This window comes from Xenopus laevis, chromosome 7L (genome assembly GCF_017654675.1).
Source record: "Xenopus laevis strain J_2021 chromosome 7L, Xenopus_laevis_v10.1, whole genome shotgun sequence".
In the NCBI taxonomy this organism is placed as follows: Eukaryota; Metazoa; Chordata; class Amphibia; order Anura; family Pipidae; genus Xenopus; species Xenopus laevis.
Genome location: NC_054383.1, coordinates 19,786,421 through 19,807,978, shown reverse-complemented (window position 1 = coordinate 19,807,978; position 21,558 = coordinate 19,786,421). Strand labels below are relative to the sequence as shown.

The 21,558-nt window shown below is 40.0% G+C and overlaps 1 protein-coding gene across 6 annotated transcripts in view; it reads right to left on the bottom strand.

Annotated features, from left to right (window-relative positions):
• uros.L (uroporphyrinogen III synthase L homeolog) overlaps positions 1 to 21,411 on the bottom strand; it is a 43,698-nt gene extending 22,287 nt beyond the window's left edge. The window contains 5 exon segments of one of the 6 annotated variants that reach the window (NM_001093886.1): positions 4,674 to 4,748; positions 14,399 to 14,495; positions 15,775 to 15,858; positions 17,716 to 17,793; positions 21,362 to 21,411. In NM_001093886.1, coding sequence (NP_001087355.1) covers positions 4,674 to 4,748; positions 14,399 to 14,495; positions 15,775 to 15,858; positions 17,716 to 17,778 — 319 coding nt within the window. In that variant the 5' untranslated portion in view covers positions 17,779 to 17,793; positions 21,362 to 21,411. 6 annotated transcript variants of the gene reach the window in all.
• Between the last annotated feature and the right edge of the window lie 147 nt (positions 21,412 to 21,558).

Here is a 21,558-nt window from a genome sequence, read left to right as displayed (position 1 = left end):
TAGTGTTATAGCTTGCACTAATGTGGCTAATATATTGGCAATACACTGCTTTGGTAGCTTTCCTTCTCCTTTAAGATAAGCAAAGATACAGTTGTAACTATTTAAGATAATTAGGTCTCAGCAACTAGCAGCTTAAAGAGCAATTCACTTTTATTAGCAAAACTGTTATAACACATAAAATTGCACTAAAACTCCCAGAAAGGTGTTCAAACTTTATTAAACTGCCAAAGTTTGTAAAAAGGACGTGGTAAATTAGGGGATGTGGCCATAAAATGGGCGTGGTCAAACAAATTTGCGGCACTGTGCATGGCACAACTTTTGTCCCGCTTTCCATTTCTTGAATGTTGGGAGGTATGCCAAGGAAGGACGCAGTGGTGCTTTATGCAACTATATGGAAGTGCTATGATTATATTTAAGGCTGCTTTTGTAAATGGGGGTTATTTATTAAAGTCTGAATGCCTATAAAATACAATTTTTTTGTGAAAAAAAACCAAAACCCTAGAATGCCAATCCGAAAATCCGGCATCTCAAACCTGCCAAGGTTTTATAAAAGTCGATGGGAGACGTCCCAAAGATATCCTGATCTGCGCTGGGTTTAATGCAAATAAATGAAGATTTTGTTGTTTTCAAAAATCAGAAAAAATCTGGAGTTTTTTTCCTGAACTGGAATTTTTCGGGAAAATGTATTGCTAAACAACCCGTGCGGATTTGGTCAAAGTATATTTCTGAAAATAATGGGATAAATTCGGATTTTGATTAATAACACCCTTGGGGCACATTTACTATTGGTTGAATATCGAGGGTTAATTAACCCTCGATATTTGACCCTCTAAGTAAAATCCTTCGACTTCGAATATCGAAGGATTTATCGCAAATGCTTCGAGCGAACGATCGAAGGAAAAATCGTTGATCGAACGATTAAATCCTTCGAATCAAACGTTTCGAAGGATTTTAATCCATTGATCGAAGGATTTTCCTTCGATCAAAAAAAGCTTAGAAAGCTTATGGGGACCTTTCCCATAGGCTAACATTGGTGCTCCGTAGGTTTTAGTTGGCGAAGTAGGTGGTCAAAGTTTTTTTTAAAGAGACAGTACTTCGACTATCGAATGGTCGGACGATTTTTAGTTTGAATCGTTCAATTCGAAGTCGTAGTTGAAGTAGCCAAAAAAATACTTTGAAATTCGAAGTATTTTTCATTCTAATCCTTCAGTCGAGCTAAGTAAATGTGCCCCCTAGTGTGTATAGTAAGGCACAATAATGATCATGGAAGGTGCTGCAATTCTAGGATGTGCATAGGACGCCAAACTGGGTGTTGTGCCTCGAGCAACTCCACTACTAAGGAAAATCAAACAGGGGATCAATTCCCCCTTTTATTTCCTTAATCCCGTTGATATTATGTCCAACAAAATGATGTGCCCTTATCAAACAAAAGCCTTGTACTTGCTGCAAAGAGATGGCATCTCTTGTGCTGGAGCAAAACTAGAAAATGATATCTGGCACCCTGCCTTAGTTGCCCTGTATAATGCCACCAAATGTAATAATGTGAGAGAATGTGGGAGTCCTTGGAGTTCCCAGCAGCAGTGAATGGCCTGTTCCAGTACTGCACTGCAGTATTAGCGCTGGCATACAGCCTGGCATTCGCTCTGGGAATTGGAAAGCATGAGTCTCTCTCTCTCTCTCTCTGACAGATTTCTGACACTGTAGGTTATATAATATAATCTTACTGAAGTATAACGCCAAGCTGACAGCTTTATTGTGTCTCTTTAAAAACGAGCATAGGCAGCCTTGGAAGGAAGAGTTACTAGTGCTTACAAAACACATTGGCCCCTGGCATATGCCCCAAGCAGCCAGTGTTTATTCACTTCAAGGACGACATAGGGAATGACGAGGAGCCCCCTATTATAATGCCGGAGGTTTCCATAAAAATGAAAAATCAATACAGGCATTAAAGCCAAATTGTCAGATCCTCAGAGCAGGAAATACAGTAATACTATTAGCTGGGGTGTAAATTGCTTTGTGTCACTGCTGCCATGTGCTCGCACTAGGAAAATAAAACTCATATGAGAGATGGTTATCCCCTCTGAGTGGCTGATATATGCAATACACTGATTCCATCTGTCACCGGGTGATTTATTGCGCAGCTAACAAAATCACAGAGAGCTCGGGTGAAGTGCAAGAGATCCATAATTGATGGAAGGAATAGAAAATGATAATTACACCCTGAATAGTGTAATGGCAACACAGGGTATATACATATTATTCCAGTTCTGTATGTCACTGTATGTAGCTGCTGATTAGTTGTTATAAGTTAAACAGACTGTGCTATGAGCTGCCATTAGCAGACCCGGATTTGTGGAAAGGCTACCAAGGCCCAGGCCTAGGGCAGCAGGATTTTAGGGGACGGCATGCTGCCCAACCACACTCACATCGGTTCAGAAATGTGCAGGAAATACAATAGTTTTATAAATTTATAAATTTCCTGTGCGCCAATCCTCATTGCTTCGATCCCGATGAAAATTTCCGTGAATAAAAAGGAAGGGGCGGGGGAGACGAACGGCAGTGGGCCTAGGGTCGCCCGCTATGTAAATCCAGCCCTGGCCATTGGCTGCCATTCTCGATCAAGTCAGCCTTCTATTGGTCCATGCAAGGGACAAAATAATGACCTACATGACTGATAAGTTAGTGGGGCTCAGTCATATTAGGGGTCATTCTCTTGTAGGAGAAAGACCATCAGGGTCTAAGTTCAAAAACTGACTTGCGTTTGCCCCATAAATACAGAGTTGTGCAGTGCTGCATTCATGAGGGCCGTAGGGGATGTAACCCCCCTCCTGTCCACTAACTTTCTTGCCATCAAGCACCACAACAGTGACCAGTACTTATGCCCTGCCTGAGCATGAGGTTCAGTGTGCGTCAGACCCCAGACGGAAGTATTCTTTAAATGAACACTAAGGGGAGTGCTTTTGTGCCCATTACTGCTCTTGCACTTAGGCCAGGAGTGCTGTAAAATTCCATCAAGAAAGAACCGATGGCCCTCAATGCAGATCCAAATGGTTGGATCATCTTTTGAGAAAAGATCTGCTTGTCTGTCATTATATGCCCAGTTACATTGTAATAGTAGGATAAGATGGTTATTCTACTGCGGGGGTCCCCAACTTTTTTTACCCATGAGCCACATTCAAATAGAAAAAGAGTCCAAGAGCAACACAGACATGAAAATAGTTCCATGGGGTGCCAAATAAGTGCTGTGGCTGGCACAAATGTGTACTTTCAGCCTATAGGAGGCTCTGGTTTTTGAGCAACCAAAACTTGCCTCCAAGTCAAGAATTCAAACTGAAGCACCTGCTTTGACAACACAGGGAGCAACATCCAAAGGGTTGGTGAACAACCTGATGCTCATGAGCCACTGGCTGGGGATCAGTGATCTAACGTGACCATCTTACTTTACTGTCTCCATTTTGCCCTACTGGTTTGCAGAGGCACGGTAGACAAATTATTGGATAAGGCCTCTTTGGCATGTCACCTGGATGACCATGTAAGCTCTGTTGGGACAGTGACCGATGAGAATGTTGAACAATATTTGTAAATCTGTGTAACTTGTTTCTCTCTCGCTATATATATATATATATATATATATATATATATATATATATATATATATATATATATATATATATATATATATATATATATATGATAATAATGCAGATGACAATGATAATAATAAAGGATAAAAGTGTGTGTGAATAATGAACAAAAAGTATTCTAACTTAGCAACGGGGTACCCAGGCATAGCAATAGTGATACTGAACTCATCAGTGATAGATACCTTTCCTTGAATCTAGTTATTGCAGACGCCTGGGAACACATTGTATTATACATTAACGCAACAGAACCTTCATTTCCCATTTCTCGGGGGATCAGGGAAAACAAGATATAAACTTTTTCATGGTTATTGAATTATTCAACTTTTTTTTGGTTGTGTTGCACTTCAGTTAGGAATGGTTGCTAGGGACCCACTGCAACTATAGGAGAGATCTTGAACAGAAAGAAACAATACAAAACTAGCTTCCTGATCACTGTTTGTATTTTTTACTTTTGCTGATGACAATTTCTGGACAAGGGGGAGCTCTCTCAGTGTGGAAAGCCTTCTCTAAAACCCTGCCCTGTCTAATTCAGCCAAGAAGTAGTTCCATTAGTCCTACAAGAGTCTGTTTTTTTCAGACCCGTGCCCTATCCGTACCAGCTTACTATAAGCACGACCAGCACCCACTTTCTGAAACCAAAGGAAACCTACCCGACCCATTCCCGCATTAAGCATTGCGTCACCCGGAAGTGACGTCACTTAAACAGGAAGTGGTATCCCACAGCAATCGTTCTTACACTCTAAAAGGTAGATTTCCCCTTACTGTTCCCTATATACTCCACTGCAGCGGGTCGGGTACCCTCAGGTTACCCGCACGGTGGGGACATCAAGTAGATTCTGTCCGAGTCCCGACAGATTTGCAGGTAGGGTTGCCACCCGGCCGGTATTTTACCGGCCTAGCCGGTAAAACACCTGCCAAGGCCGGGTCTGGTATTACAAATTTACCGGCAATGTAGTGCCGGTAAATTTGTAATACCCTTCAAAAAGACTCCTTGGCCTGCCCCAATCCCCTGTAACTGTTTATACATACCCAAAGAAGCTGTAGCTTTGCCAACCACATAAACGGGCTTAGAATTCCACTTGGCACAGAGATGGTCCTTCCAAGCTAAGGAAAGAAAGGGAAAAAATGTATCATATTAATATGAACATGATTCCTTAGCAGCTGTCTCCAATTGCCCTACGAGAGAGAGAGAGAGAGAGAGAGAGAGAGAGAGAGAGTGAGAGAGAGAGAGAGATATTTTTAAACTTGCTCCCATACATAGGCCAATAAATTCATGGCATATATGTACAGGTAAGAGATCCAATATCCCGTTATCCAGATGTGATGGCCGTCTCCCATAGACTCCATTTTATCCAAAAAAAAATTCACATTTTTTAAAAATTATATACTTTTTCTCTGTAATATAAAAATGTTACCTTGTACTTGATCCAAACTAAAATATAATTAATCCTTATTGGAGACAAAACTAGCCTATTGGGTTTATTTAATTTTTACAAGATTTTCTAGCAGACTAAAGGTATAAAGATCCAAATTATCCAGAAAACCCAGGCTCCCGAGCATTCTGGATAATAGGTCCCAAACTTGTATTGAGTTTGTTATTTTATTCCCCTGTTTCTACTAGGTGCCCAAGTTTCATTCTATATTCCAAATGTATGCGTGCAGGATAATGATCTGCTAATACAACTGACCCTAAGGTGCATGTGATGCACAAAATTTGTGGTGCAGTGTATCAGTGTTATACAAATAAAGGAAAAATTACAACCTCATTTCCAAAAAAAAGTTGTGACACTGTGTAAAGTGTAAACAGAAAATGGGATGATTAGCAAACTCAGACATTGTTTTCTGAAAAAGACATGTAATGCTTAAAAATGACACCTGGTGGAACATCTCACCAATTGGCAACATGTTGTGATGGGCTATAAAAAGAGCAGGTGGAGAGAAGCTGGGTCTCTCAGAAGGAAAGATGGGCCAAAAGCCAACATTGGATGGCTGTGATTTTTGGACCTTTAGGTGGTACTGCATTAAAAACAGACATGGTTCTGTAGTGAAAATCAATGCATGGGCTCAGGAATACTTCCCAAAACCATTGTCCGGGAACACAGTTTGTCACCGCATCCACAAATGTAAGTTAGAACTCTACCATGCAAAGAAGAAATCATAGATAAGCATGATCCAGAAAAATTGCTGCTTTCTCTGGGCACAAGCTTATTTAAGGGGGCACTATTGTGGAATATTACATTTTATAAAAGCTGCATCACACTGAAATAATACGTTTTCTAAATATAATCAATTAAAAAATCTGTACCGTTTCTGAAATAATGAAGTTCATCTTCACTATTCCTCTCTCAGCATCTGTTTCTCTTCATTCTCTCTTCATGTAGCAGTTGGGTGTCAAGATAATCATTGACAGATCCAATATATCTTATAGGGGGGCTTCTTTTGCCTAGAAGATGTATTAGAGTTCCTTCTATTAAAATCACCAGACATCATGTCTTTCTACATGCAGAATTTGTGCAAAAGGAAGTTATTTTGTTAGATTTTGTTTGTACTGGAATCAGTTATTTGAGTGAGCTCTAATTCACAGGAAAGGAGCCACCCTATAAGAGATATTGGATCTAACTGTCAGTGAATATCTGACACCCAACTCCTGCATGAAGACAGAATAAAGAGAAACAACAGATGCTGAGAGAGGGATAGTGAAGACTTGATTATTTCAGAAACAATGCAGAATTTTTAACTGATTGTATTTAGAATGTTTCTTATATCAATATGATTAAGCTCAATTCATTTTTGCGATAGTTGACCTTTAAGATGGACTGGGGCGACGTGGAAAACTGTCCTGTAGTCTGATTAATCAAATTGTGAAATTATTTTTGGAAATTATGGATGCAGCGACCTCCAGGCTAAAGAGGAGTAGGACCATCCAGTTCTCAGTTTTGGAATCCAATGTGCTGTCTTTATATGATTTGTAATTAAACATAGGGTCTTATTCATTTGCAAATCCCCCAACTTTTTTCTGGAAATGGGCTTGTGCCAGCAGGGGGAGCTGTTGAGTAACATTAATTTTGGGAGCAGCCAGTCATTTACACAGATTGGGGTCCCTTTTTTAATTCTGGCAAAATGTCATGCATTTTACATACAGGGTCTGTTTAATGAGTTGAGTTTTCCAATTAGAATCATGTCTGATACTTTATAAATGAACCACTGTTTAACTCATTCTCCCTCCCCCCCCCCCCCCCCCAGCCCACTCATTTTTAATTCACAGCAAAAATATAAAGTTTGGGTATACTTGTTTATACGAGAATTAATTTGTGTGTGTGAAGAAGTAGTAGGGCTAAAATACTAATCGCCGCTTTAATGTCAAGCTATGAAATGAAAATCTCATCTATTTAAAGAGTTGTGTAGTTGTTTTTTCAAGTGTGTAGTGAAGTGGATAATGTGGCATTAAAAGGGAAAAAAAATACTTAAACAAACCAAATAGTTTGCAAATTATTTTATAATGCATATGATACCAGTTTATTTTTTTTAAATACGCTGCCTGGGTTGGTCCTATTGCCGCTAATGGACTATGTAAGAGAGGTAATTTACTTAAAGGAGAAGGAAAGTGTTCTTGCACTTGGGGTGCCAAATGTTAGGCACCCCATGTGATTGTATTGACTTACCTGAAACCCCGGGCAGGTGCTCCCATCAGCAGAAAACTGCACCGGTCCGGGGTTATATCTCTTTCCTCGCATGGTTGCGCATGCGCAGTAGAGCGAGAAGTCGAACTTTAACTAAAAAGTTGGCTATTTCATTCTACTGCGCATGCGTCTGTCCCTGGAAATTTGAAGAAAGAAGATGATGGAAAAGGATCGCTCTGTGGTGCTCGCTGGATGAACCCTGGGCTGGTGCAGTTTTCAGCTGATGGGAGCACCGGCCTGGGGTTTCAGGCACCCCCAAGCGCAAAAAGACTTTTCTTCTCCTTTAACCCAGGACTGATGCTCCTTTTAGCAGAAATTGCCCTGGCCTGGGGTACTTCTCACAGAGCACAACGGAGCGGTCCTCTTCTTCAATTTCATCTTACTTCAATGCCCCCAGGTCAACACATGCGCAGTAAAGCAGAAAAGTGGCTTTTTCGTTTTCTTTATTGTTTCGTTTTTCACTTGTGCATGTGCATCCAAGCAAAGACAGGAGAACCGGTCAAGGGTATGAGTTAAGTGAATAAATTTCTAAATTACCCTATGGGGGTTATTTATCAAAGCAGGGCTGGTCCTATCACATGTGGGGCCCAATTGGGACCATGTTGGCGGGGCCCCTAGACAAAGTGTTGCTGGCTACTGACACACCAAGTATTTAGGAAAATAAGGGCATACAGGCACAAAATAGAAAGGAAAGGGGCAGACAAGGTAACATAATAGGGGCACACAGGGTAAGAGAGAGAGGGAGGAAATAGGAGAGTGGACTGGGCCAATTAGTTTGGGGCTGGGCCGATTCAGCTTGGGAGCAGGCTTGGTTGGATTGGGGGCAGGCAGGGCCTAGCAAGGTTGGAGGAAAGCTGGGCCTATGAGAGTTGGGGGCAGGCTAGACCTATGGATTTGGGGATGGGCTGGACTCTCAAAGTTGGGGGCAGGCCAGGCAGCATCATGTGCTGAGGGAAATATTATCTGTGCTGCCCTGTGGTGCGGGGCCCCCCAGAGGTGCGGGGCCCAATTGGGCCCAATTGGTCCAATTGGCCTAAGGCCGGCCCTGTATCAAAGTCCGAATTTTTCTGATATTTTATTTTAAAAAAGTTTCAAGTAGAATCCACATTTTGAGCGAAAATCGTACAAATTGTTTTGGGCTTTTTCCCGAAAAGTCAGACTTTTTCAGATTTTTGCGCGAAAAGCAGAAAGAGTTGGATTTTCGTGCCAATTCCAGCGCAGACCATAGAAACGTCAACATAGGATAGGGACCTCTCCCATTGACTTATATTCAACCTCGGCAGGTGTGGGATGGTGGATTTTCGGATTCTGACTTTTTGCATCCTCAGGGTATAATAAATCTCGAAAAAGTCTAGTTTTTTTTTCCCACTAAAAATTCTCCTCAAATTTTCTGAGTTTTTAGCATTCGCACTTTAATGAATAACCCCCTAAGTGTATTTTATTACATAACCAGGGTCGGACTGGGCTGGCGGGACGCTGGGAAAAAACCCGGTGGGTCCCGGCTCTTGGGGGCCCTGACCCGCTCCCCTTCAAAAGTTAATCAGGGCGTGGGGCAAAAAAAAGTGTGCGCCCACATGCGCAAATTTTGGGGTCAAGAAACTACACCCTGGGGAGGCTCACATCAATAAGCAAGAAGCCTCCATTTGTTGTGAAACTACAGCTCTCAGCCTACAGCTATCTTGATATGCTGTAATTTATAGTTTAACCACAGATGGAGGCCTGATAACTGGACACCCATACTAAATGAATATGTTGCAAACTCTAGATTTCAGGTGAGTTACCCAGACACCTGTATCAGAATGGGACCTTTCCCCAAGGCCCACATGATAACCATTGCCGGGATACATAAGTCAGAATAAACAGAGGAAATAGGACATATTTGGGCAAACTATAAAATCCAAGCCAGGGCTAACTATTGCCTCAGCCCCGTGGGAGATGGTCTAGTTCTCAGACAGCCCCCGTTGAGTCTAGTAGTCACATAAATCTCCACAAAAAGGGGCCTTTTCTAATTCTGCCTTTATGACTTTCAACAAAAGCCAAAATGCATCAACATTCCCATTAAAATAAAAAGTGGCGCATGCCTTCTATTTTCCCATTTTCCAGACACCTTCATTAATTGAATTATTTGTTTTGGCATGTTCCTCGTGTCTGGAGTTAATGATTTCGTTCATGTTGGGGGAAGAAAAAAAAAAAAAAACAACCCGCCGGAAGGTAATTTTGTACAAGAGTTCTAATAACCAACTACAACATATTAGTAATGATTAAAGATTTCATGGAGTGTGAATTTTTTCAGCTTAAAATCAAAGGCCTAATTAAAAAAAATCTTTGTGAGAATGCTATATTAATTTTCTAAGGAGTTTAATTTACAATAATTTCTCGAGTGGGGCGCTGTAATTGAAAACAAAATGTCGTTATCTTTATTTAATGAGAGTTTGACATCACGGGCTTATTGGAAATGTCAGAGCATGAAGGGGAACACGAAGAGGCTCTGGACGTTCCATTGGAAACGCTGTCTGTGCTTTGCATACAAGAGTTACTCACAGTGAGGACTGGAAACCAATAAATGGGATTGTGATTAAAAACATGGATATTTTCTCTAAGCTTAATGTAGGGATGCACCGAATCCACTATTTGAGATTCGGCCGAATACCGAACCGGAAAGGGAAAATGTAGAATTTTTTTCTACTTCCTTGTTTTGTGACTAAGGGGCAGATTTATCAAGGGTCGAATTGAAAATTCAAAGTAAAAAAAAAAAAGAATTTCGAGCTATTTTTGTGTACTTTGACTAGGGAATAGTCCAAAAGAAATTAGAAAATCCAAATATTGAAATTTATCATGTACTGTCTCTTTAACACTTCAACTTCGACCATTCACCATCTAAAACCTGCCCAATTTCTGTTTTAGCCTATGGGGGACCTCCTAGAACCTATTTGGAGTCAATTGGTGGACTTTAAAAAATCTAAGTTTTTTTTTTTTCAAATACTTTGAATCAAATACGATCTTACTTCGATCAAATACAGCCTACTCACCCGCAGAAAAAAACGAATATTTTTTTAATAAAGTTCGGTTGCTCTTTTTTAATTTGAATTTCGAAGTTATGGGAGTTCAAAAAAACTCCCATTACATTTGAAATTCGACCCTGGATAAATCTGCCCATAAAAGTCACGTCATTTCCCTTCCCACCCATATTAGGATTCGGGTTGGCCGGGTTAAGCATTCGTCCAAATCTGAATCCTGCTGAAAAAGGCTGAATCCTGGCCAAATCATGAACCGAATCCTGGATTCCCTACTTTAACCGTATACTGGGCTTAATTTACTAGCAGTGGACATGATAATATATATAGGTATGGAATCTGTTATCCAGAATGCTTAGGACCTGATGTTTTCTGGATAAGGTATGTTTTTATAATTTGGATCTCCATACCTTAAAGGGATGGTTCAACTTTAAGTTTACTTGTAGTATGTTATAGAATGATCAATTCTAAGCAATGTTTCAATTGGTCTTCATCATTTCTTTTTAATAGTTTTTTTTCATTATTCGCCTTTTTCTTCTAACTTTTTCCAGCTTTTAAATGGGGGTCACTGACCCCATCTTTAAAACAAATGCTCTGTAAAGCTTCACATGCATTGTTATTGCTACTTGTTTCTATTCAGGCCCTATCCTATTCATATTGCAGTCTCTTATTCAAATCATATGGGAATAAAGGTTCACTGGAGATCAGTCTTTTCAAGTGATTTATTTAAGTTGCAGAGCACAACATGTTTCGGACCTCTCAGTTACTGCACCAGAGGAAGGACCCTAGAGGTCCGAAACATGTGCTCGGCAACTTTAATAAATCACTTAAAAAAAGGCTGCTCTCCAGTGAACCTTTATTCCCATATGATACGTTCTTCTGGAAGTGGCAAAACCAGATCACTGTTGGATTAAGCAACTAACAACATTACACACGGTTTGTGGATTCAAATATTTGGAATCTTATTCAAAGGGTAATTTGCAGATTGTTGACATTGCAAACTGGAAAGCTGCAGAACAATAAGCTATGCAATTGGTTTTCATTTTTTATTATTTGTGGTGTTTGAGTTATTTATCTTATTGTTATTGTGAATAAAATGCTAAATTATTTAAAAACCTCAAATAAAAAAAAAATGAAAACCAATTGCATGTTGTCTCAGTATATCACTCTTTACATCATACTAAAAGTTAACTCAAAGTCAAACAACCACTTTAAGTCTACTAGAAAAGCAAGTAAACATTGAATAAACCCAACAGGCTGGTTTTACTTCCAATAAAGATTACACAAGGTACTGTTTTATTGCAGGGTGACATGTTTCCTGCACTTTGTCCTGCCCTGTATTTTCTTGAATTGAAACAGTCCTCTATGTTTCAAACTCTAGCACATGCGTTGGGGGATCAAAATTAATTCTCCCCTATCCAGAGTTTCCCTTGTGTTCTGCACCCACTCTTGCTTGCCCGTAGCAACCACCATCTTTGCTTTTATTTTATAACTTGCAGTAAGTGAAGAAGAATAGCAGCTTAGCCAAGACTGAAACTGCAAGCCGAGTCAACAACACTTCTTACATGAGATTGGCAAAGAATTATACAGTTATGGGACATGTTATACAGAATGCTCGGGACCTGGAGTTTTACAGATAATGGATCTCTCTGTAATTTGGATATTAATACCTTAAGTCTACTAGAAAATCATATAAATATTAAATAAACCCAGTAGGCTGTTTTTTCTTCCAATAAATCATAATTATATCTCAGTTAGGATCAAGTACACGTTACTGTTTTATTTTTACAGATAAAAAGGAAATGATTTTTAAAAATCTGGATTATTTGGCTAAAATGGAGTCTATGGGGCAAATTCACTAACCGGCGAAAATTCGCCAGCAATGGCTTTGCGCACATCGCAACACTTCGCCAGGCGCAAATTTGCCTGGACAACGCTAATTCACGAAGATCCAAAATTACACACAGGGTACGCCAGCGAAATTACGCTCAGCAGTTCAAAGTTACGCTAGCGTTGGCTAATAAGCATACGGCGTGCAGTTAAATTACAATGGGGATATATGCTGCAGCAAATACATTACACTACACAAGGCCAGGGAACCTTAATAAAATTATATAAAGTTGTTATAATGCCTTACACATGTGCCCACAGTATAGTTTAGGTACCATATGTTAGCAAACGATCTTTTTCAGTCTATCACCCTTTAAAGGAAAGGTTAAAACTAAGTAAGCCTTATCAGAAAGGTCCATCTAAATACACCAGTAAAACCCCAAAGTAGTGCTGCTCTGAGTCCCCTGTCAAAAGAAACACTGCATTTCTTTCCTTCTATTGTGTACACATGGGCTTCTGTATCAGACTTCCTGCCTTCAGCTTAAACCTCATTGCCCTGGGCAAGAGCATGCTCAGTTTGCTCCCCCCCCCTTCTCTGCTGTAATCTGAGCCCAGAGCAGGGAGAGACTCAGGCAGGAAGTGATGTCACACCATGTTAATACTGCAGCTCCTATCCTAAACAAACAGAGAGTTTCTAGAGCTTTTTACTTAATTATGGTAAAAAATTCTACAGAATTAATATAGCATTCTAGCTTGCACTATTGCAGCTAATCTATTGGCAATAAAATGCCTCTGTAGCTTTCCTTCTCCTTTAAATAGGAAAAAACGCCAGCGTTTTTTGGGACTTAGAAAAATTTTCAACTATTTTTTGAGGAACTCCTTATCTACTCTATTGCACTTCACCTGGCCTGAGGTGGCGAAGGCAAGTCTGGCGATAGAGGTAACGGTCAGTAAAATCAAAAACATAGTGAATTTGCATATTAACATTACTGAAAATTCGCCTGGCATTAGAGGGCGAAGTTGCGCCAGAGTCTATCTCCTTGGCGAAATTACCATTAGTAAATCTGCGAAGTGCCAAAATGACGTCACTTCGCCCTTTAGTAAATTTCCCCCTATGGGAGATGGGCTTTCCATAATTCTGAGCTTTCTGCATAATGGGTTTCTGGATAACGGATCCCATACCTGTACATATACATTTTAGAATAAAATTTTCCGCGACAAAAAAGTAGCCAAGACGAAAAAACACCCTTAAAAAAAAAAAAGCCCATCGACTGTAATGCATTTGGAGAGAGAAAATTTGTCGGCCATTGACTTCACTTTGTTTCACAAAATTTTCGCATTTTAATGAAATTTTCGGCGATTCAAAACGGGACAGGTTCGTTCATCACTAGTAGCGGCTTTTGAATATTAAAGTCACAGTTTAAAAGGGTTGTTCACCTTCCAAACTATTTTTTCAATACAGTTGTTTTCAGATTGCTCCCCACAAATAAAGACTTTTTTCAATTACTTTCCATTATTTATTTTTTACTGTTTTTCCAAAATCTAACTTTAAAGTTGAATGTCCCTGTCTCTGGTGTTTGAGTCTGGCAGCTCAGTAATTCAGGTGCAGATTCTGAACTGTTACAATTTTGCAACATTGAGTTGATACATTTCTCAGCAGCATCTCTGGAGTATTAGCAACTATTGTATCAATTCTAACAGCTGCCTGTAATGAAACCCAGAGATTCTGCTCAGCAGGGACAAAGATATGAAATGTATCAACTAAATGTATCAATTTAGAACAGTTTACAGGGTCGGCGACCCCCCCTTCCCAGAGCTGCTTTAGAAGGTGAAAAATGACACTTTATACTTCTATACTAGAAAAACAGTCACACAGAGAATAGAAAGTCATTGGAAAAAGTGGTTATTTCTGGTGATCTATCTGAAACCAACTAGTTGTTTGAAGGTGAACCACCCCTTTAACAGGAAAGGATCTCAATGTAATCAAAAGTTAACTTCCACTTGACTTTAGGCTACAAAAGATGCAAATATTTATGATGATTAACTTTTACAGCCCACAAACTTTTATGCACAGCAAACTAACGACATAGATGAAAACTGATCTAATTAAATGCAAATTAAAATACCCCAAATCTACTGACTGTTGATCTGATCTGATCTATTGTACCGCAAAGCTGGACATGCAAAAATCCCCACGAGTATATATATTATTTCTGTTTCTGGCACTCACCTTCTTTATGAGCAGGCTTTTGCAAACATAATTTGACAGCTTCTACTGCTCTTGGGCTGGTAAATATAAGACCGGCGTAACTCTCTGGGTGAGAAAGCTTTTGAAATAAAATGTGAAAAAAAAGGAAGAAAAGAGTTAAATGTTGATTGGGGAGCTGGGGCTGCCTTTCCATAGTAAGACATACAAATATTATTATTATTATTATTAACATGTATTTTTAGAGCACTGACATATATATATATATATATATATATATATATATATATATATATATATATATATATATATATATATATATATATATATATATATATATATATACACATACACACTGCCCTTCCAAATTATTTGTAATATGGCACTAGGCCTGAGGATACATATGGGGCAAATTTACAAAACTTCATAATTATTTATTTTAACAACACATAACTATACTCACACACACTCCGTACACTTAGGGGCAGATTTATCAAGGGTCGAATTGAAAATTCGAAGTAAAAAAATTTGCATTTCGGGCTATTTTTGTGTACTTCGACTAGGGAATAGTCCAAATTCGATTTGAAAAAAATTCGAATATCGTAATTTATCATGCACTGTCTCTTTAAAAATTCGACTTCGACCATTCGCCATCTAAAACCTGCCGAATTGTTGTTTTAGCCTATGGGGGACCTCCTAGAATCTATTTGGAGTCAATTGGTGGACTTTGAAAAATCTAAGTTTTTTTTTTTTAAATACTTTGAATAGAATTCGATCGGATACGATCTTACTTCGATTCGAACGACCCATTACTTTGAAATTCATCACCTTTTCATTTACCTTTTTCTCTGTAATAATAAAACAGTAGCTTGTATTTGAACCAAACTAAGATATAATTAATCCTTATTGGAAGCAAAACCAGCCTATTGGGTTTATTTAATGTTTTAATGAATTTTTTTGTAGAGTTAAGGTATGGCGATCCAAATTACGGAAATACCTCTGGAAAACCCCAGGTCCCGAGCATTCTGGATAACAGGTTCCATACCGGTACCTTGTACTTGATCCCAAACAAGATATAATTAAACCTCATTGGAGGCAAAACAATGCTATTGGGTTTAATTAATATTCAAATTATTTTGTAGTCGATCTAAGGTATGGAGATCCAAATTACGGAAACATCCCTTATCCAGAAAACCCCAGGTCCTGAGCATTCTGGATAACAGGTCCCATACTTGAATACGTGTTTTTTTATTTTGTAGTGTACTAAAAAAACAATCTCATCACAGTTTGACAGCCTAGAATCAGTTGCACAGGGGCCCTACACAGACATATGATCCTACATTCAGATTTTGTTAATAAAATATTCCAAGGTGTAAAAATTCAATAAGACAATTTCATACCTTGTCAAAAAAATGATCCAGAGACACAAATTTGAAGGATAACACGGGGATTAGTGTTGCTTGTAATCCATGCGATGATAATTCCTAGAGGGAGACAAACATACTGACGTTCTTTACTTGTGCAGTGTTATAAAAAAAAAAACAGTGGTGTTATGAATGGTTATTATAAACTTTGTCAATATCTGGCTAATTCTGAATTATTTATTATAAATCATTGTGTGTCTTATTGTACGTACAGCACAGCATGCAGTATTTTTGTTAATAAATGATATACGGTAAATGCTCGGGACCAGGGGTTGCCCATAGCAACCACCTGGATCTTTGCTTCTATTTTATAACTTGCAGTAATTGAGGAACAATGGCATCTTAAGGTGGCCATACATGGAAAGATCCACTCGTTTGGCGATGTCGCCAAACGAGCGGATCTCCCTTCGATATGCCCACCTTGAGGTGGGCAATATCGGGCTGATCCGATCATGGGCCCTAGGGCCCAACGATCGGATCCTAGCGTTCGCAAACAGGCGGTCGGATCGCGGGACCGCATCAACGAACAGATGCGGCCACTATCCGACGGGATTTTTAATCCCATCCGATCGAGATCTGGCCGACTTTCGGCCAGATCTCGATCGGGGAAGCCCGTCGGGGGCCCCCATACACGGGCCAATAAGCTGCCGACTCAGTCTGTCGGCAGCTTTTATCGGCCCGTGTATGGCCACCTTTAGGCAAGACTGAAACTGCAAGCCGAGTCAACAACACTTCTTATATAAGCTTGGTAAAGAATTATGGGGTTTTCCAGATAACAAATCTTTCTGTAAATTGGATCTCTAAAACTTAAAGGAACAGTAACACCAAAAACTGAAATTGTTTTAAAGTAATGAAAATATAATGTAGTGTTGCCCTGCCCTGGTGAAACTGGTGTGTTTGCTTCAGAAACTCTACTATAGTTCATATAAACAAGCTGCTGAGTAGCAATGGCGGAAATTGAAAAACGGCTATATGGCACAGGATGAATAATGGATAACAGATAGCATTATGTTCTACAGATCTTATCTGCTGTTTAACTTGAGCATTTTCTCCTTTGAATAGCTGCCCCCATGGCTATACAGCAGCTTATTTATATAAACAATAGTAGTGTTTCTGAAGCAAATACAGCAGTTTTACTAGTGCAGGGCAACACTGCATTATATTTTTATTACTTCAAAACAATTAAATTTTTTGATGTTACTGGTCCTTTAAAGGGGTTGTTCACCTTACATTAACTGTTAGTATGATGTAGAGAGAAAATTTGGATCAAGTACAAGGTACTGTTTTATTATGAAAGAGAAAAAGGAAATTATTTTTAAAAATTTGGATTATTTGGATTAAATGGAGTCTATGGCAGAAAGCCTTTCCATAATTCGGAGCTTTCTGGATAACAGGTTTCAGATCCCATATCTGTACTGAAACTTTTTTCGCCAAAAAATTGCAAATTTCCCCCAAAATTAGCGAAACAGTGAAATATTAGCAAAACTGGAATTTAGACACCAGAGCTAAAGTCAATGGGTGTACTAATAGTGTTGACGCACAACGTTTTTGACGAGAGCAACTTTTCCGACGTGCGTCCAAGTTTTATTTGGCGCTGGAGTTACATGAATTTATTTGCCGCAGTGAAACATGGAAATTCGCCGGGAATTTGCTCCTGACTAATGTATTCGCCCATCACTAGTGGCCAAGTTTTGTCACACATGTTCAAAATAAGCTAGTCTCACAGCTCGTTTATTAGGCGCATGCCTTTGAAATAATGCGGATTCTATTAGCCGACATCTCTGGTGGAGGAAACAATTTACTATGATAGATAATTTTTAAAGGGAGTGGGGTATCTCTATTATTTATATATTTATTTTAAATGACCTACAATAAAACACAAAGTACAGCAAGAAAAAGAGATGAGCGTTTACATACCTTAACATAGGGATCTGAAGCCAAATCCTTAGTTTTGGGGTCTTTCAGTAACAAAACCTTCATTGTAGAAGACAAACCCTGGAGGAAATGAAATCTAAACTTCAGAAGAGACAGGTTCTGCAGTTAATGATGACTATGGTCTGCATATAAAGCATGGTAACAAGCAGCAAGCTACACTACCCCTGATACAATGAGTCAGCAGAGATAGACTGTTCACTGGAGAGTGGGTACTCCCTGATAAAGGGAAATGCTGCTGCTTCCAGATTACCCGTCTTTTGTTGGTTTTAAAGGATGTCTAATTGCAAGTACTAAAAACAAGAGAAACTGGGTAGAAACTTATTGTATTAGTGATACTGCCTCAACAGGAATCATACAAGTATCACCGCCAATGAACTGCAAAGATCCTTCCTAACCCATACGCCAGCCCAGTGTTACTTGGGTTCTCTAACACTAAACTAAACAGTCTGGCACTCTCTTGCAGCCCCACAAACCATTATTCACCCCTCACCCATCAGGATAAAGTTGGCAATGGTTTGGGAAATTGTATAAAACTACTGGCTTGTGTCTCCAAACTCCCCACAGAAAATGCAAGTGCTCACTAGCTGGAAGAAGATAAAATAAACTCCTAATAGGCCATGAAGATGTTTGTTTCACCCCTTGCAATGTGTACATTATATCATCAAAATATATATATGAATGATACAATAAAAGACGTCGACTTAAAGGAGAACTAAAGGTAAAATCACTGGGGGGTAACAAATGTTAGGCACCCCCCAGTGATTATAATTGCTTACCTGATAAGCGGGGTTGGTGGGTTGGTGCTCGTGTTAGCAGAAAACTGCACTGACCTGGGGTAAGAAGATCATCAGCCGTGATCTTCTTCCTTTTCTGTCTTCTTTTCTCTGGGCCTGGGCTAGCGCATGCACAGTAGAATAAAAGAGCTGGCTTTTGCATCTAAGTTGGGGCTACTGTGCATGCATCTGAAGGTAGAAGAAGATTGAAGAAGTAGAAAGAGAAAATGGCAATGATGAGCTTCTTCCCAGGCCGCTGCAGTTCTTAGAGAACAGGGGCACCAGCCCCGGGTATGAGATGAGAGATTATAATCATGGAAGGGGGGATAACATTTTGACATCCCCATTAATTATACCTTTTGTTCTCCTTTAAGACCTCATTTCACTCCTTTTATATGCAAACCTTGCACTTAGTGTAAAGAAGAATGTTTGTGAAATTCTCATTCATTCAGGTCATGGTATACTGTATATGTAGAAATTAGTCAAATAAACTGGTTCCATTAATTTGTCTTATTTCTAAAGATATAGCATAGAGCACTATTGTTTTCCAGACTTAAGGGACTCTCCTAAATATTAAGTGATCCTTGACTGTTCCCCTACCCCTTATACAGTGGGTTAGGTAGAAATAAACTGATATAATCAATTACTATCTGGTCCCTGTCTGGAAACATCTGAATAAACTGTATTAAGATTTGGCAAGGTCGCCATTCTAGCGGATCTTAACCCGATATGTCCACCAAAGGCCGGGCGATATCGTGTTAATTAGATTGTTCGGCCCTAAGGCCCAACGATCGGATTACAACAAAGGAAATACGCACCACCGGGTTCTCGAAACTAGCTGATATGGTCCTCAATCGTCAAGAAAAATCAAAGTGCCCTGATCGATATCTGGCCTGATATCGACCAGGGAGACCAGTCGTAACGACCCGTACACAAGCAGATAGGCTGCCAAATTGGTCTAAATGACTGAAACCGGCAGCTTTAATCTGCCAGTGTATGGCCACCTTTAGCCTGATACTCACTGGAGAGGGCCTGCCTCAAGATCGTGGTCTATGTGCAGTGACCAAGTATAGCCAGGAATATGGCATTTCTTGCAGCTGCCCTCAGAGCCGGATTTATATAGCGGGCGCCTTAGGCCCGATGTTGTTGGATCCCTATCCCCTCCCTTTTCTTCACTTAAATTTTTATCATCAGGACCGGAGCAATGGGGATTGGTGCACTGGAAACTTAAAAAACGATTATATCCCCAGTGTTTCTGAACCAATGTGGGTATGTTTGAGCAGTATGCCGCCCCCGAAAAAACCTGCCACTCTAGGCCAGGGCCTTGGTGGTCTCTCCACAAATCCGGGCCTGGCTGCACTACATGTCCTGAATAGGGTTGCCACCTGGCTGGTAAAAATTATGGCTGATCCCAATGTTATTAATAGAAAAAAAAACTATATAGGAAGGCTATTTTTTTCCAGAAAAGGTGGCAACCCTAGTCCTGAACAGTGCTGGTACCAAAAGGTAAGGAAGGCCAGGCCAAGCCTCCAGCCCCATCATCCCCTGCCTGCTCACACCCCACCATACATTCCCCCTCCTGCTTGTTACCAACTCATGCATACAGACAATAATGCGACTCTTACCCCCATATGTAAAAAAACAACAAAAGGCCCAAATTTGCCCAGTCACTCTAGTCTTTCTGTTCTATTCCACGGCTGTAAAAAGTTGCACCTATTGATGCAAATTATAGGGGAGGGGACAATGCACAGTGCAAAAAATATGGCATTTTGCCCCACCCAATGGTTGTAAACAAGCCCAGGACCGGAGAGCTACAGAACAACCCCCATCTGTTATTTCACAGCAGGCTTGCCAGGTCTAATTTTCCAAACGAGCCAAAGTCAGCTACAAAACCAGCCCAAAACTAGCCAAGAGGCACTTCAAAAGTAGCCCAAAAATAGCACAATATGTGCAGCGAAAAAAAGTCTAAATAAATAAATGGATTTATGTGAAACTATGCCTTTTTTCAAGTAAAATGGAACAGATTCACCAGTCTCAGGGGTGTAACTACAGAGGGGGGCCCAGGAGGTATAGGGGCCCCATAAGGTTTTTTACCAATGATCTGAAGACCAAGCGATTCCTTGGGTGATCCGAAGAGTGCGTTGCCCAGAACTCTTGTAGGGGCCCCATAAGGCCCTAATTCATAAACAACTCAATAAATATTTGTAAAACAAGTCAACCTCTAGACATTTTGGTGGCCAGCGGATTTTTGCCCCAAAATTATCTGAAATCGAGGAAAGTCACTGGAAAACATGAGAATGGGACAGGAGACTGGGGAACAGAGCCTAAAATCTGGTAACTCCCGACTTCTAGACAAGTCAGCCCCATTGCATGCTGGGTATTGTAGTCTTACATTAAATTTGGTAGTTGACAAATTGTTAAACAAAAACTATATTACCCAACACACATTGGGAGATACAGGCTTGGCACATTAGGGCAAGAAAAAACTATGGCTGGTAAGGTTTCCAAAGGCCCAAAAAGTAGACCAAATCTGTACCTTGGCTAGTTTGCACTTTCAAAACCCGCCTGGACTTTAAATTAGTAGCCCAATTTGGCTGGAAAACTTCCAACCTGGCAACTCTATTTCACAGGGCTGCCCACAGCAACCAATCAAAAATTAACACTGACAGACTAGCTGCAGTGGGGCAAATCATAGCAATATTCTGATTGGTTGCATAATGTTTCCCCAGTGTTGGTTTGAGCTCTGTCAGGAGAGTCTGAGAGACACAACACAGTGTGACAGGGGTTTGTGCTCTGCTTTGTGGCAGGAATGTCGCGCTACAAGAGTGACAAGCTGTCTCTTCTCTTTTACCCACCTGTCAGTAAAGTAGCACTCACATTCAGCTTCCCCGAGTCCTCACTCACCCGCTGTCAGGCAGTTTCCATCTCTATAGGGTGACACACTACATAAGACTCCGCTATATACACCAGATGAAACGTTTTATTTAAAAGCCTGAATAGTGTCCTGACTTTCACTGTAAATACGTAGCGACAGCCATACTAATGTACGGTA